Raw genomic sequence first — 12,049 nt, forward strand, 5'->3', positions numbered from 1 at the left:
CACGAGGTCAGGAGATCGAGACCATCCTGGCTAACACGGTAAAACCCCGTCTCTACTAAAAATACAAAAAATTAGCCAGGCGAGGTGGCGGGCGCCTGTAGTCCCAGCTACGCGGGAGACTGAGGCAGGAGAATGGCGTGAACCCCGGGGGGCGGAGCCTGCAGTGAGCCGAGATCGCGCCATTGCACTCCAGCCTGGGCGACAGCGAGACTCCGCCTCAAAAAAAAAAAAAAAAGGAAAATATTTGGCCGGGCGCGACGGCCACGCCTGTAATCCCAGTACTTTGGGAGGGCAAGACGGGCGGATCACCTGAGGTCAGGAGTTCGATACCAGCCTGGCCAACATGGCGAAACCACGTATCTACGAAAATAAATAAATACAAAATACAAAATTAGCAGGGCGTGGTGGCTCATGCCTGTAATCCCAGCTACTCGGGAGGCTGAGGCAGGAAAATCGCTAGAACCCGGGAAGCAAAGGTTGCAGTGGGCCGAGATCACACCATTGCACTCCAGCCTGGGCAACAGGAGCGAAAATCCGTCTCAGAAAAAAAAAAAAAAAAAAAGAAAAAAAGGAAAAAAAAATTGGAAGCCAGGGGCAGTGCACGCCTATAATCCCAACACTTTGGGAGGCTGAAGCAGGTGAATGACCTGAGGTCAGAAGTTCGATACCAGCCTGGGCAAAATGGCGAAACCCCGTCTCTACTACAAAAAAAAAAAATTAGCCGGGCGTGGTGGTGCATGCCTCTAATCCCAGCTATCTGAGAGGCTGAGGCAGGAGAATCGCTTGAACCCGGGAGGTGGAGGTTGCAGTGGGCCGAGATCCCACCATTGCACTTCACCTGGGAAATAAGAGCGAAACTCCGTCTCAGAAAAAGAAAAAAAAAAAAAAAAGGAAAAAAAAATTTGATTGCTCCAGAAATATTTTCTTTAACGTGAAACAGACATGTAAAGAATGTAAATATATATGTTCCGGAGAAACAATAAGAAGAATTTCCCAAATGTTAGTGCAGACAAGGTGTCCAAGGTGCAGGCTTTGCGGGCAGCTTTCCTATTTTCTTTTTTTTTTTTTCCTGAGACAGAGTCTAGCTCTTGTCACCCAGGCTGGAGTGCAATGGCTTCATCGCGGCTCACTGCAACCTCGACCTCCCGGATTCAAGCAATTCTCCTGCCTCAGCTTCCGGAGTAACTAAAATTACAGGCCTGCACCACAATGCCCAGCTAATTTTTGTATTTTTAGGAGAGACAGGGTTTCGCCATGTTGGCCAGGCTGGTCTCGAACTCCTGACCGCAAGTGATCCGCCCCCGCCTCGGCTTCTCAAAGTGCTGGGATTATAGGCGTGAGCCACTGTCCCCGACCGACTATTTTCTTTTTTTTCGTTTTTTTGTTTTTTGTTTTTTTTTGAGACCGCATCTCGCTCTGTCACCCAGGCTGGAGTGCAGTGGTGGGATCTCGGGTCACTGCAACATCCGCCTCCCAAGTTCAAGCGATTCTTCTGCCTCAGCGTCCCGAGGTGACCAACTATCCTTATTCTTAAGAAAATAGCCGGCTGGGCACGGTGGCTCATGCCTGTAATCCCAGCACTCTGGAAGACCAAGGCAGGCGGATCACGAGTTCAGGAGTTCAAGACCAGCCTAGCCAATATGGTGAAACCACGTCTCTACTAAAAATACAAAAATTAGCCAGGCATGGTGGTGTGCACCTGTAGTCCCAGCTACTTGAGAGGCTGAGGCAGGCTGAGGCAGAAGAATATTTATTGAATGGTTGTAATGTGCCTGTTACATTCTAATTACTTTTACCTTCATTTTGCTATTTAACCTTCCCACTGACTCTTAAGAAATAGGATACATATTACTCACCCCTGTTATAAGTGGGGAAACTAACACACAATAAGATTAAATAACTTTCCCAAGTTCACACTTTATATATATATACGTGTATATACATATATATATATATATTTTTTTTTTTTTTTTTTTTTTGAGGCAAAGTCTTGCTCTGTCGCCCAGGCTGGAGTGCAGTGGCACAATCTTGGCTCACTGCAACCTCCGCCTCCCAGATTTAAACAATTCTCCTGCCTTAGCCTCCTGAGTAGCTGGGATTACAGGAATGCACCACCACACCAGGCTCATTTTGTATTTTTTAGTAGAGACGGAGTTTCACCATATTGGTCAGGCTGGTCTCAAATTCCTGACCTCATGATCTGCCCACCTCGGCCTCCCAAAGTGCTGGGATTACAGGCGTGAGCCACCGCGCCCGGCCTGCACAATTTTATTTTTTATTTATTTTATTATTTTTTTTCTTTTTGAGATGGAGTTTCACTCTTGTCGCCCAGCCTGCAGTGCAATGGTGTGGTCTCAGCTCACTGCAACCTCCACCTCCCAGGTTCAAGCGATTCTCCTGCCTCAGCCTCCCGAGTACCTGGGATTACAGGCGCACACCACCACACCCAGCTAATTTTTGTATTTTTAGTAGAGATGGGGTTTCACCATGTTGACCAGGCTGGTCTCGAACTCCTGACCTCAGGTGATCCGCCTACCTCGGCCTCCCAAAGTGCTAGGATTACAGGCGTGAGCCACCACGCCTGGCCGCCTACACAACTTTAAATGGTGAAAGCTAGACTCCCATGATGGCACTGTGATTTCATAACTTTTGCTCTTAACCTCTAGATAAGTCACACACGATCCAAACCTTGTTGGTATAATATTGTAAACATTAGAGCCGGGTGTGTTGGCTCACACCTGTAATCCTATCACTTTGGGAGACTGAGGCGGGCAGATCATGAGGTCAGGGATTCGAGACCAGCCTGGCCAACATAGTAAAACCCCGTCTCTACTAAAAATACAAAAATTAGCTGGGCATGGTGGCGGGCGCTTGCAGTCCCAGCTACTCGGGAGGCTGAGCCAGGAGAACCGCTTGAACCCGGGAGGCGGAGGCTGCAGTGAGCCGAGATTTCGCCACAGCACTCCAGTCTAGGCGACAGAGCGAGTCAACATTATTCCATGATCAAGTGATGGAGTACCGAAATGAATTAGGAAAACCCGATATGCCTTGTTTTTTTGTCTGTGACATTGTGTTTTGCTAGTGACGATCCATGGCGTCTGAAAATGAGATAGCGTCCCTTCTTAAAAATTGAAAGTTGTTAAACACTTTTGTTAAGTTCCGTTTTGAGTTTCTCACAAATAATGAGGACTTAGTTCTAGGTTCTATAGCGCTGAGCCCTGTGGTGAGGTGATTTCCTTGCTAGGCTCATGCACTAATATATCACACTAGGATCACCTCCCACAAGTTGTCACAGACTGTAGACAACTTATTTCAAGACATGAATGATCTTTACTTTCCATTCTCCCTTTTCTTCTGTGAATCACCATGGCTGTTTTCACTCTAACAGATTTTCAACTGTTTTTGTAATCAAGAATATAAGTTTAATTCCTCCCCCCTCCCTCCAAATAACTTCATGAACTGGAGGCACGTGTGCGCCCATATTTTCCGCTCTGTTTGCCTTTGTTGCTCCTCCACAGATAGTGCCCTCTGATGGATGGGCCGGTTCATTTTAGCTTCCACCTTCCCTTAAAACAATTAGAAGCTCTTAATTTAGATGGTACTGATGTTAATGATGATGATTTTCCATTTTTGGCCCTCTGCTTGTCTAAAAGTTTTGGCCCTCTGCTTGTCTAAAAGTCTTGAGGCAAAGAGTTATATGCAGTTTCTCTGCAGGTGTCTGATTACCTGGAGAAATTGACCAGAAATGGGATTTTTAAAACACAGCACTCTCCTCGGGACTGCTTCCAGGAAGCGCCACCAGGTGACGGTGCGGGGAAAGGGAAAAAAAAAAAAAAAAAAAAAAAAAAACGGCGTGCCGGAAGTCTCTCTTGACAGACAGACGCGCGGGCGAGTAGCGGAAGAGGAAGCGGACACGTGCTACGCTCTACGGTGGCCGAGAGGATGCCGCAGATGTGTTAGCGGCGAGTCCAGAAGCAGCCCCAGGAGGTGCCGGGGGTATCGTTTCTCTAATCTGGCCTCCCGAGTGCCAAGGAGGCGTCCCGGCAGCGGTCATCATGGTGAAGGAGCAGTTCCGGGAGACGGATGTGGCCAAGAAAATGTAAGACGGAGAAAGAGTGGCCAAAGGGCTGAGAAATAGGGCAAGGGGTCCGAGATCAGCGGTCCCGGGTCTTGGAAGGTCAGAGATGGGGTGCAATGGGAAGGGGAGGGCCAGTAGTCCATAGGTGTGACCAGCGCCCAGAAGTACCAGCGTTAGTCAAAGAGCATTGGTCAGGCTGAGGGGATTTCAGCACCTCGAGAGGTCCCTGGACTTGGGCGGAGAAGTCGGAGTGGCCTGAGCCTTAATGATTTCTGCACCCTGGGCCAAAGCTCGCGTTCTCCTGAAGTCATACAATGATCCCTGTTCTTCAGTGAACTATCCCCTGCTGCAGCGAGGGGAGCAATCTGGGGCGGGGACTGTCTCTAATTCTGTCAGCCGCAGAGCGTCTGACACGGAGGCAGTAGTTGCTTACCAAAAAGATGGGGTTGCCCACTAGAAAGCTGTACCACAGGCCGACGGATGGCAGTGTCAGAAATAAAGCTGCTATATTCCGGGCTTTTGCCTTCAGAAATACGTCATTAGGCGGTGGCTCCTTCTTAGAGTTCTCAGTAAGAAAGTGAATCCAGCCGGGCGCGGTGGCTTACTCCTGTAATCCCATCACTTTGGGAGGCCGAAGCGGGTGAATCTCCTGAGCTCAGGAGTTTGAGACTAGCCTGGGCAACGTGGCGAAACCCCGTCTCTATCAAAAATACAAAAATTAGCCGGCGTGGTGGCGCGTCCTTGTAGTCCCAGCTACTCGGGAGGCTGAGGCCAGAAAATCACTTGAGCCTGGGAGGCAGAGGTTGCAGTGGGCAACCTCCTGCACTTCAGCCTGGGTGACAGAGTGAGACACTGTCTCAAAAAAAAAAAAAGTGAATTCATCATTCTTACAGCAGACACTGAATAGGATACTGCGCGTTATTCCCAGTTTTGGACGTTAAAGATACGGTCTGAATAAAACTTTTACGCCTAATCTAGTTGAAGAAGGTACACAAGTCAACACTGGGTACGACAAGTGCAATGACAAGGGTAGGTCCAGGGGGTTCTGAGAGCACATAGTGGGTCCAGGCAAAAGAAAGCAGACCAAATTGCTTTCTTCAAGGAGCAGACCGGAGGGAGAGAGCACAGGTGATGAGAAGGAAGCAGAAGACTTGAAGCTGTGTTAAGAAGTCATCTTGCAGGCAGTGAGGAACCTTTGAAGGATTTTCAACAGAAGAGTATCTTGATAAGAGTTATCCTTCTGGAAAATCTCTTGATTGATGGTGGAAAGAATTAGAGGTTGAGAGACCTTGATACACAGAATACCTTGCTTGGGCAGCTGTGTGGATGGTTGCCATTCACTAGAACAGGTGTCTTACCTAGGCGAATGCAGCATTCTCCCATATGGTAGCTCCACATCGACACTGGCCCTTCACACCCACCTGTACACCTGTGCCCAGTCAGATATAATACATTCTCACAAAACAGATCAAGTGCTTCTGTCAAAGTGCAAATTAGGGGTATTGTCCATTAAAATCCTCTAGCAGAGGCCAGGAGTGGTGGCTCATGTCTGTAATCCAGCATTTTGGGAGGCCATGGCAGGCAGATCATGAGGTCAGAAGTTCAAGACCAGACTGGCCAATATGGTAAAACCCCGTCTCTACTAAAAATACAAAAATTAGCTGGGTGCAGTGGCGCATGCCTGTAACCCCAGCTACTTGGGAGGCTGAGGCAGGAGAATCGCTTGAACCCGGGAGGCGGAGGTTGTAGTGAGCTGAGATCGCACCACTGCACTCCAGCCTGGGCGACAGAGCAAGACTCTGTCTCCGGGAAAAAAAAAAAAAAAAAAAAATCCTCTAGCAGCTTTCCATTGTGTGTGCCATCACGCCCAGCAAATTTTTTGTATTTTTAGTAGAGACGGGGTTTCATCATGTTAGCCAGGATGGTCTCAATCTCCTTGCCTCGTGATACACCCACCTCGGCCTCCCAAAGTGCTGGGATTACAGGCATGAGCCACCGCACCCGGCCACATTTACGTTATTTAAATAAATTCCCTACCAAAGTTCCCAAGCCCTCATGCTTTAGCTCCTGCATGCTTCACTGACTTCATGTTGTACCATTAGCTTTCTATGCTCCAGTATATACTGATTTCATTTGGTTCCTTGAAAATGCCAAGCTTGTACCAGTCCCAGGACCCTGGCCCTAGTCATTCTCTCCACTTCAGATGCTCTTCCTTCTGATTGTCAGTTTTACAGCGAGGCTTTCTGACCATGCAACATAAAGTAATTCCTCAGACTCTACTGCTTACATCACTTCTGCATCTGTTCACATTTGTATATTTGTTTGTTTGTGTTCTGTCTTTCCCACCCTGACCTGTGAGCTCTGTGTTGGCAAGGACCTTGTCTGTCTTAGCTAATCTGTATCCTCAGCCTGTAGGATGGTGCCTGGCACATAGGAAATAGCCAATTTGTTGGAAGAATGAATGAAGGGACAGACATGGGAGAAAAAGTATTGGGGTCTGTTTTCAATGTGTGGGGTTTGAAGTACCTATGAGATATCTAGGTGGAACTGTCCAGGAGGAGGTGTCTATACAGACGTCCAGTTGGGTAGCAGTAGCTGGCCTATAGAGATAGATTTGATAGACATCAACATGTATGTGAGTGGCATGATCACTCAGGAGAATGTGTAGGATGAGAAGAGGATGAAGGTTGTAATGCTAGGTGGTACAGTACACCAATATTTAAGGGATAGCAGTAGAAGAAAAGACCTCAAAAGAGACTGTACAAGGAGCAGCCAGAGAAGGGAAGAAGAAAACTCAGAGTGTATGGTGTCACCAAAGCCGAGAGAAAAGCACTTCAAGATTGGGCAGGGTGCCGCCAGTGCTGCAGAGGTAAAATGAGGAAATTCTTATTGGATTCGGCAGCAGGCAGGTTTTCTAGGTGGCCTTGGTGAGCACTGTTCCTTTGATGGTGAGAGTAGAAACTGGATTCCAGTAAGATGAAGGGACATTTGTGAAGGAAAAATGAGAGAGGGTTGAATATATTTAATACTGGTAGGAAAAGCCAGTGGAGACAGTTGGAAGGATAGATTGGTTATGGTGGGCTATGTATGTAATAGACATTTTTGGTCACAGATTTTGCTGTAATTTTCACCTTTTTCTTCCCATTCCAGAAGCCACATCTGTTTTGGAATGAAGTCACCTGAGGAGATGCGCCAGCAGGCGCACATCCAAGTTGTGAGTAAGAACCTGTACAGCCAGGACAACCAACATGCCCCCTTGCTATATGGGGTGCTCGACCATAGGATGGTAAGGCCCACTGACCCCTCCTGGTACCTGTGTCTTGCCCTGCTGATAAAACTGGTGACTTACCAGATTGAAAGGAGCAGGGGCTTCCTTCCATCTCCTCAACTGCCCCTGCACATACCAGAGTAGGTCAAGAACTCCTTCTGAGTCATGAAAATTAGAAAAGAAAGAAAAACAGTGGGAAGTGATCTCAGAAAGGAAATTTAAAAAGCAAAAGAAATGATTCTGGGTCACCTGGCCAGGCATGATGGCTGGGCACTCTTTCCTGTCCAGCAGTCTGTGTTGATCATTGGGTGTGCTTTTTTTCAAAGGGTACGAGTGAGAAGGATCGTCCATGTGAAACCTGTGGGAAAAACTTGGCTGACTGTCTAGGCCACTATGGGTATATCGACCTGGAGTTGCCGTGTTTTCATGTAGGGTACTTCAGAGCAGTCATAGGCATCTTACAGGTAAGCACACAGGTGCTGATTTCCAAGACATAAATTCTGGAGTGATTGGTCAGGGACACTGGAATGAACTTAGGAACTGTGAGTGGTGGGGGATACATCTAGGGGACTCTTTTATACTAAATACATAATATTTTCATCTCACACTACATTAAATCACTCAAGAATTATTTATTTTGTTTATTTACCTTGAGAAGATGGTAGATAACGTGTTGTTAAAAAAATAATAGTAGTAATTCAAACAATACAGAATAGCACAAAGAAAAAAATAAAGTTAACAAAGTCTGGCTACTGGCCATGAGTACTGCTAATCTAGTGAACACAGGCTTCCTCTCTGCATATCCATAGTATAGAGCCATTTGCAGATCTGTGTATATGGTCACTTGGTTAAGGGTACAAGACAGGGCGATGGCATTTTTAAAAGAAAATAATTTTTCATTCTCCCTTATGCTTTTATCTGTCTTGCTTAATTTGAAAAAGATGATCTGCAAAACCTGCTGCCACATCATGCTGTCCCAAGAGGAGAAGAAGCAGTTTCTGGACTATCTAAAGAGGCCCGGCTTGACCTACCTTCAGAAACGAGGACTGAAGAAGAAAATCTCTGACAAGTGCCGAAAGAAAAACATCTGCCATCACTGTGGCGCTTTTAATGGTGAGTGAAATGCACAGAAGGCTAAGCAATATCCCTTTTCACTCACTGTCTTCTGTTTAGTTTATTAGGTTTACATAATGTTCAGGAGTCAGCTTTTCTCCTTATAAGGCTTAAGAGCCCAACAACTGATGTCCTATTGGGAAATGGACCTCTCATCTTTCATTGCTATAGTAGTTTCAGTAATTTCATTAACCAAACTACAACCTCTGGCCAATCTGAGAACCTAATTTTTTATTTATTGGTAAATAAACTAACCCTTATAGGTACTGTAAAGAAGTGTGGATTGCTGAAGATAATTCATGAGAAATACAAGACCAACAAAAAAGTGGTGGATCCCATTGTATCAAATTTTCTTCAGTCTTTTGAAACAGCCATTGAACATAATAAAGAAGTGGAGCCTCTCCTGGGAAGGGCACAGGTGAGCCTGAGAATGCACGCCTGCCTTCTGCCTGCGTCTTCCGCACGTCACACGCACACTCCCACCCCCACCTCCGCCCCACCCCTAGACACCCACTTTCTTCCAAAATGAGAGGTCCAGTTAGGTTTGACAGCTCTTCGGTAATTCCTTTTTTTTTTTTCTTTTTTTTTTTTTGAGACGGAAGACAGAGTCTCGCTCTTTCACCCAGGCTGGAGTGAGTGGTGCAAATCTTGGTTCACTGCAACCTGTGCACCCCAGTTTCAAACGATTCTTCTGCTTCAGCCTCCCAAGTAGCTGGGATTACAGGCATGTGCCACCATGCCCACCTAATTTTTATATTTTTAGTAGAGACAGAGTTTCCCCATATTGGCCAGGCCGGTCTCGAACTCCTGACCACAGGTGATCCAGTCGCCGCAGCCTCCCAAAGTGCTAAGATTACAGGCGTGAGCCACCACGCCCGGCCAGCTCTCCAGTAATTCTTATTTGACCATAACAGTGTTTATCTGGCACTAAGGCTAATGTGGACTGGCCTTGTAACACTAATTGTTTTTGTTTTTGCTTTTGTTTTTAATTGAGATGGGGTGTTGCTATGTTGCCCAGTCTGGTCTCAAACTCCTGAGCCCAAGAGATCCTCTCACCTCAGCCTTCCAAAGTGCTGGGATTACAGGCACAAGTCACCATTCCTGGCCCCTTGTTTGTGTTTTTACCTCAGTTCTCTCTTTTTATTATTTTATATATTTGTTTATTTATTTATTTTAATTTTTGAGGCAGGGTCTCGCTCTGTCTCCCAGGCTGGAGTGCAGTGGTGTGATCAAGGCTCATTGCATCCCCGACCTCCCAGGCTCAAGTGATCCTCGCACGTCAGCCTCCCAAGTAGCTGGGACTACAGGCACACACCACCACGCCCAGCTAATTTTTTAATTTGTTGTAGAGACAAGGTCTTGCTATGTTGCCCAGGCTTTGAACTCCTGGGTTCAAGCAATCCTCCTGCGTCACCCTCCAAAGTACTGGGATTACAGGTGTCAGCCACTGCACCCTGGCTTACCTTAGTTCTTTTTTAACAGTAACACTTTTTTTTTTTTAGAGACAGAGTTGCTCTGTCGCCCAGGCTGGAGTGCGGTTGCACGATCTAGGCTCACTGCAACCTCCGCCTCCGAGGTTCAAGAGATTCTCTTGCCTCAGCCTCCCGAGTTGCTGGGACTACAGGTGCCCACCACCATGCCCGGCTAATTTTTGTATTTTTGTAGAGACAGGGTTTTACTATGTTGGCCAGGCTGGTCTGGAACTCCTGACCTCAGGTGACCCACCCACCTCAGCCTCCCTAAGTGCTGGGATTATAGACATGAGCCACCACGCCCAGCCAGTAACACTTTTTTTTTTTTAGATGGAATTTCGCTCTTACTGCTTAGGCTGGAGTGCAATGGCGTGATATCGGCTCATGGCAACCTCCGCCTCCCAGGTTCAAGTGATTCTCCTGCCTCAGCCTCCCAAGTATCTGGGATTACAGGCGTGTGCCACCATGCCCAGCTAATTTTTGTATTTTTAGTAGGGACGAGGTTTCGCCATGTTTGTCAGGCTGGTCTCAAACTCCTGACCTCAGGTAATCCAACTGCCTCGGCCTTCCAAATTGCTGGGATTACAGGCATGAGCCACTACGCCCAGCCTCCAGCTACCAATATTTTACGGACATTTTTTATGTCAATTGCTGTGTTTGTCTAGTATCTTTTTTCCCCCCAATGGCTTGCTGCTTTTCCACATAGGGATATACCATGATTTTATTTAGCCAATAAACTGTCAGGCTATTTCCAACTTTTCACTATTAAGAACAGCTTTTATTACTTTCCTATTCTGTCACATGGATAAAAAATAACAACAACAACAAAAAACAGCTTTTGTGAACATTCTTGTAGCTAAATCTTTGTGTTCCTTTCTGAAGTTACACCCCTTGGAATAATTATGAGAAGTGGAATTTTTGGCTTGAAAAATTGGAATAAAAGACATACACAATTTTAAGGCTCTTGAAGCATAGCGTGTCATCCATAGAAATCTCTGTTGTCACTTATCCTTAGTGACAGATAGGTTAGAAAACATAGTGAAGGAAAACCTTGCCCAAGCTATGGAAAACTAACATAGTATCTCCATTTCTGCCTTTCTTCCTTTCCATAGGAAAACTTGAATCCCTTAGTAGTTCTGAATTTATTTAAACGAATCCCAGCTGAAGATGTTCCTCTACTTCTGATGAACCCAGAAGCCGGAAAGCCGTCTGATTTGATTCTCACACGACTTTTGGTGCCTCCTTTGTGTATCAGACCCTCCGTTGTGAGTGATTTGAAGTCTGGCACCAATGAAGATGATCTGACAATGAAACTGACAGAAATCATTTTCCTAAACGATGTTATTAAAAAGGTCAGTGCCTCCCATTTACTTGTAAGCTTCGTAGTATATCTATCCAAAAACTTCTGGTCAAGAAAATGTGAGAAAAATCAAACTGACCAGGTTTGTTTCTGTTTGGGCTGTGCTGGTTTTAGCATCGGATCTCAGGAGCCAAGACCCAGATGATCATGGAGGACTGGGATTTCCTGCAGCTGCAGTGTGCCCTCTACATTAACAGTGAGCTCTCGGGCATTCCCCTCAACATGGCACCCAAGAAGTGGACCAGAGGCTTCGTCCAACGCCTGAAGGGAAAACAGGGTAGGTTTCCCACAAGATGTGCAGAAGCCGGCCCACTCTCTTTGGTTCCTTTTTGTGGAGTGTCTGTCCAGCTTCTCTGATTGGAGGTCACAGGCTTTCCTCAATCTCTCTGTTCTTATTGTTCCCATCAGCACATGGTATGCCATGGAGACCTATGACATGTTTTTTGGCTATTTAGGTCGATTTAGAGGAAATCTCTCAGGAAAGAGAGTGGATTTTTCTGGCAGAACAGTCATCTCGCCTGACCCGAACCTCCGGATTGATGAGGTAGCTGTGCCAGTTCATGTGGCCAAAATTCTAACTTTTCCTGAGAAGGTAAGTGACCACTCAGCTGCTCAATTCTTTGTTTTAAATTCAGTCTTTTACATTATATTTTGGTATTGCAAACAACAGGCAGTAGAAAGTCCCCAGTAACCCACTCAACCCACAGTTTGGTTTATATGAGTGTATGTGTCTTCCCAGTTTGTTTTATACATATATG

At 46.2% G+C, this 12,049-nt stretch overlaps 1 protein-coding gene across 1 annotated transcript in view; it reads left to right on the forward strand.

The window, feature by feature from the left end:
- The first annotated feature begins 3,911 nt into the window (after positions 1–3,911).
- Positions 3,912–12,049, forward strand: part of POLR3A (RNA polymerase III subunit A) — a 54,193-nt gene continuing 46,055 nt past the window's right edge. Inside the window, exons 1-8 of the mRNA XM_054435255.2 lie at positions 3,912–4,099; positions 7,229–7,364; positions 7,673–7,810; positions 8,288–8,459; positions 8,723–8,877; positions 11,044–11,283; positions 11,406–11,568; positions 11,747–11,883. Of these exons, the coding sequence (XP_054291230.1) occupies positions 4,056–4,099; positions 7,229–7,364; positions 7,673–7,810; positions 8,288–8,459; positions 8,723–8,877; positions 11,044–11,283; positions 11,406–11,568; positions 11,747–11,883 (1,185 nt within the window). The 5' untranslated portion in view covers positions 3,912–4,055. The remainder of the gene's footprint in view (positions 4,100–7,228; positions 7,365–7,672; positions 7,811–8,287; positions 8,460–8,722; positions 8,878–11,043; positions 11,284–11,405; positions 11,569–11,746; positions 11,884–12,049) is intronic.

Source organism: Pongo pygmaeus, chromosome 8, assembly GCF_028885625.2.
Source record: "Pongo pygmaeus isolate AG05252 chromosome 8, NHGRI_mPonPyg2-v2.0_pri, whole genome shotgun sequence".
Classification (NCBI taxonomy): Eukaryota; Metazoa; Chordata; class Mammalia; order Primates; family Hominidae; genus Pongo; species Pongo pygmaeus.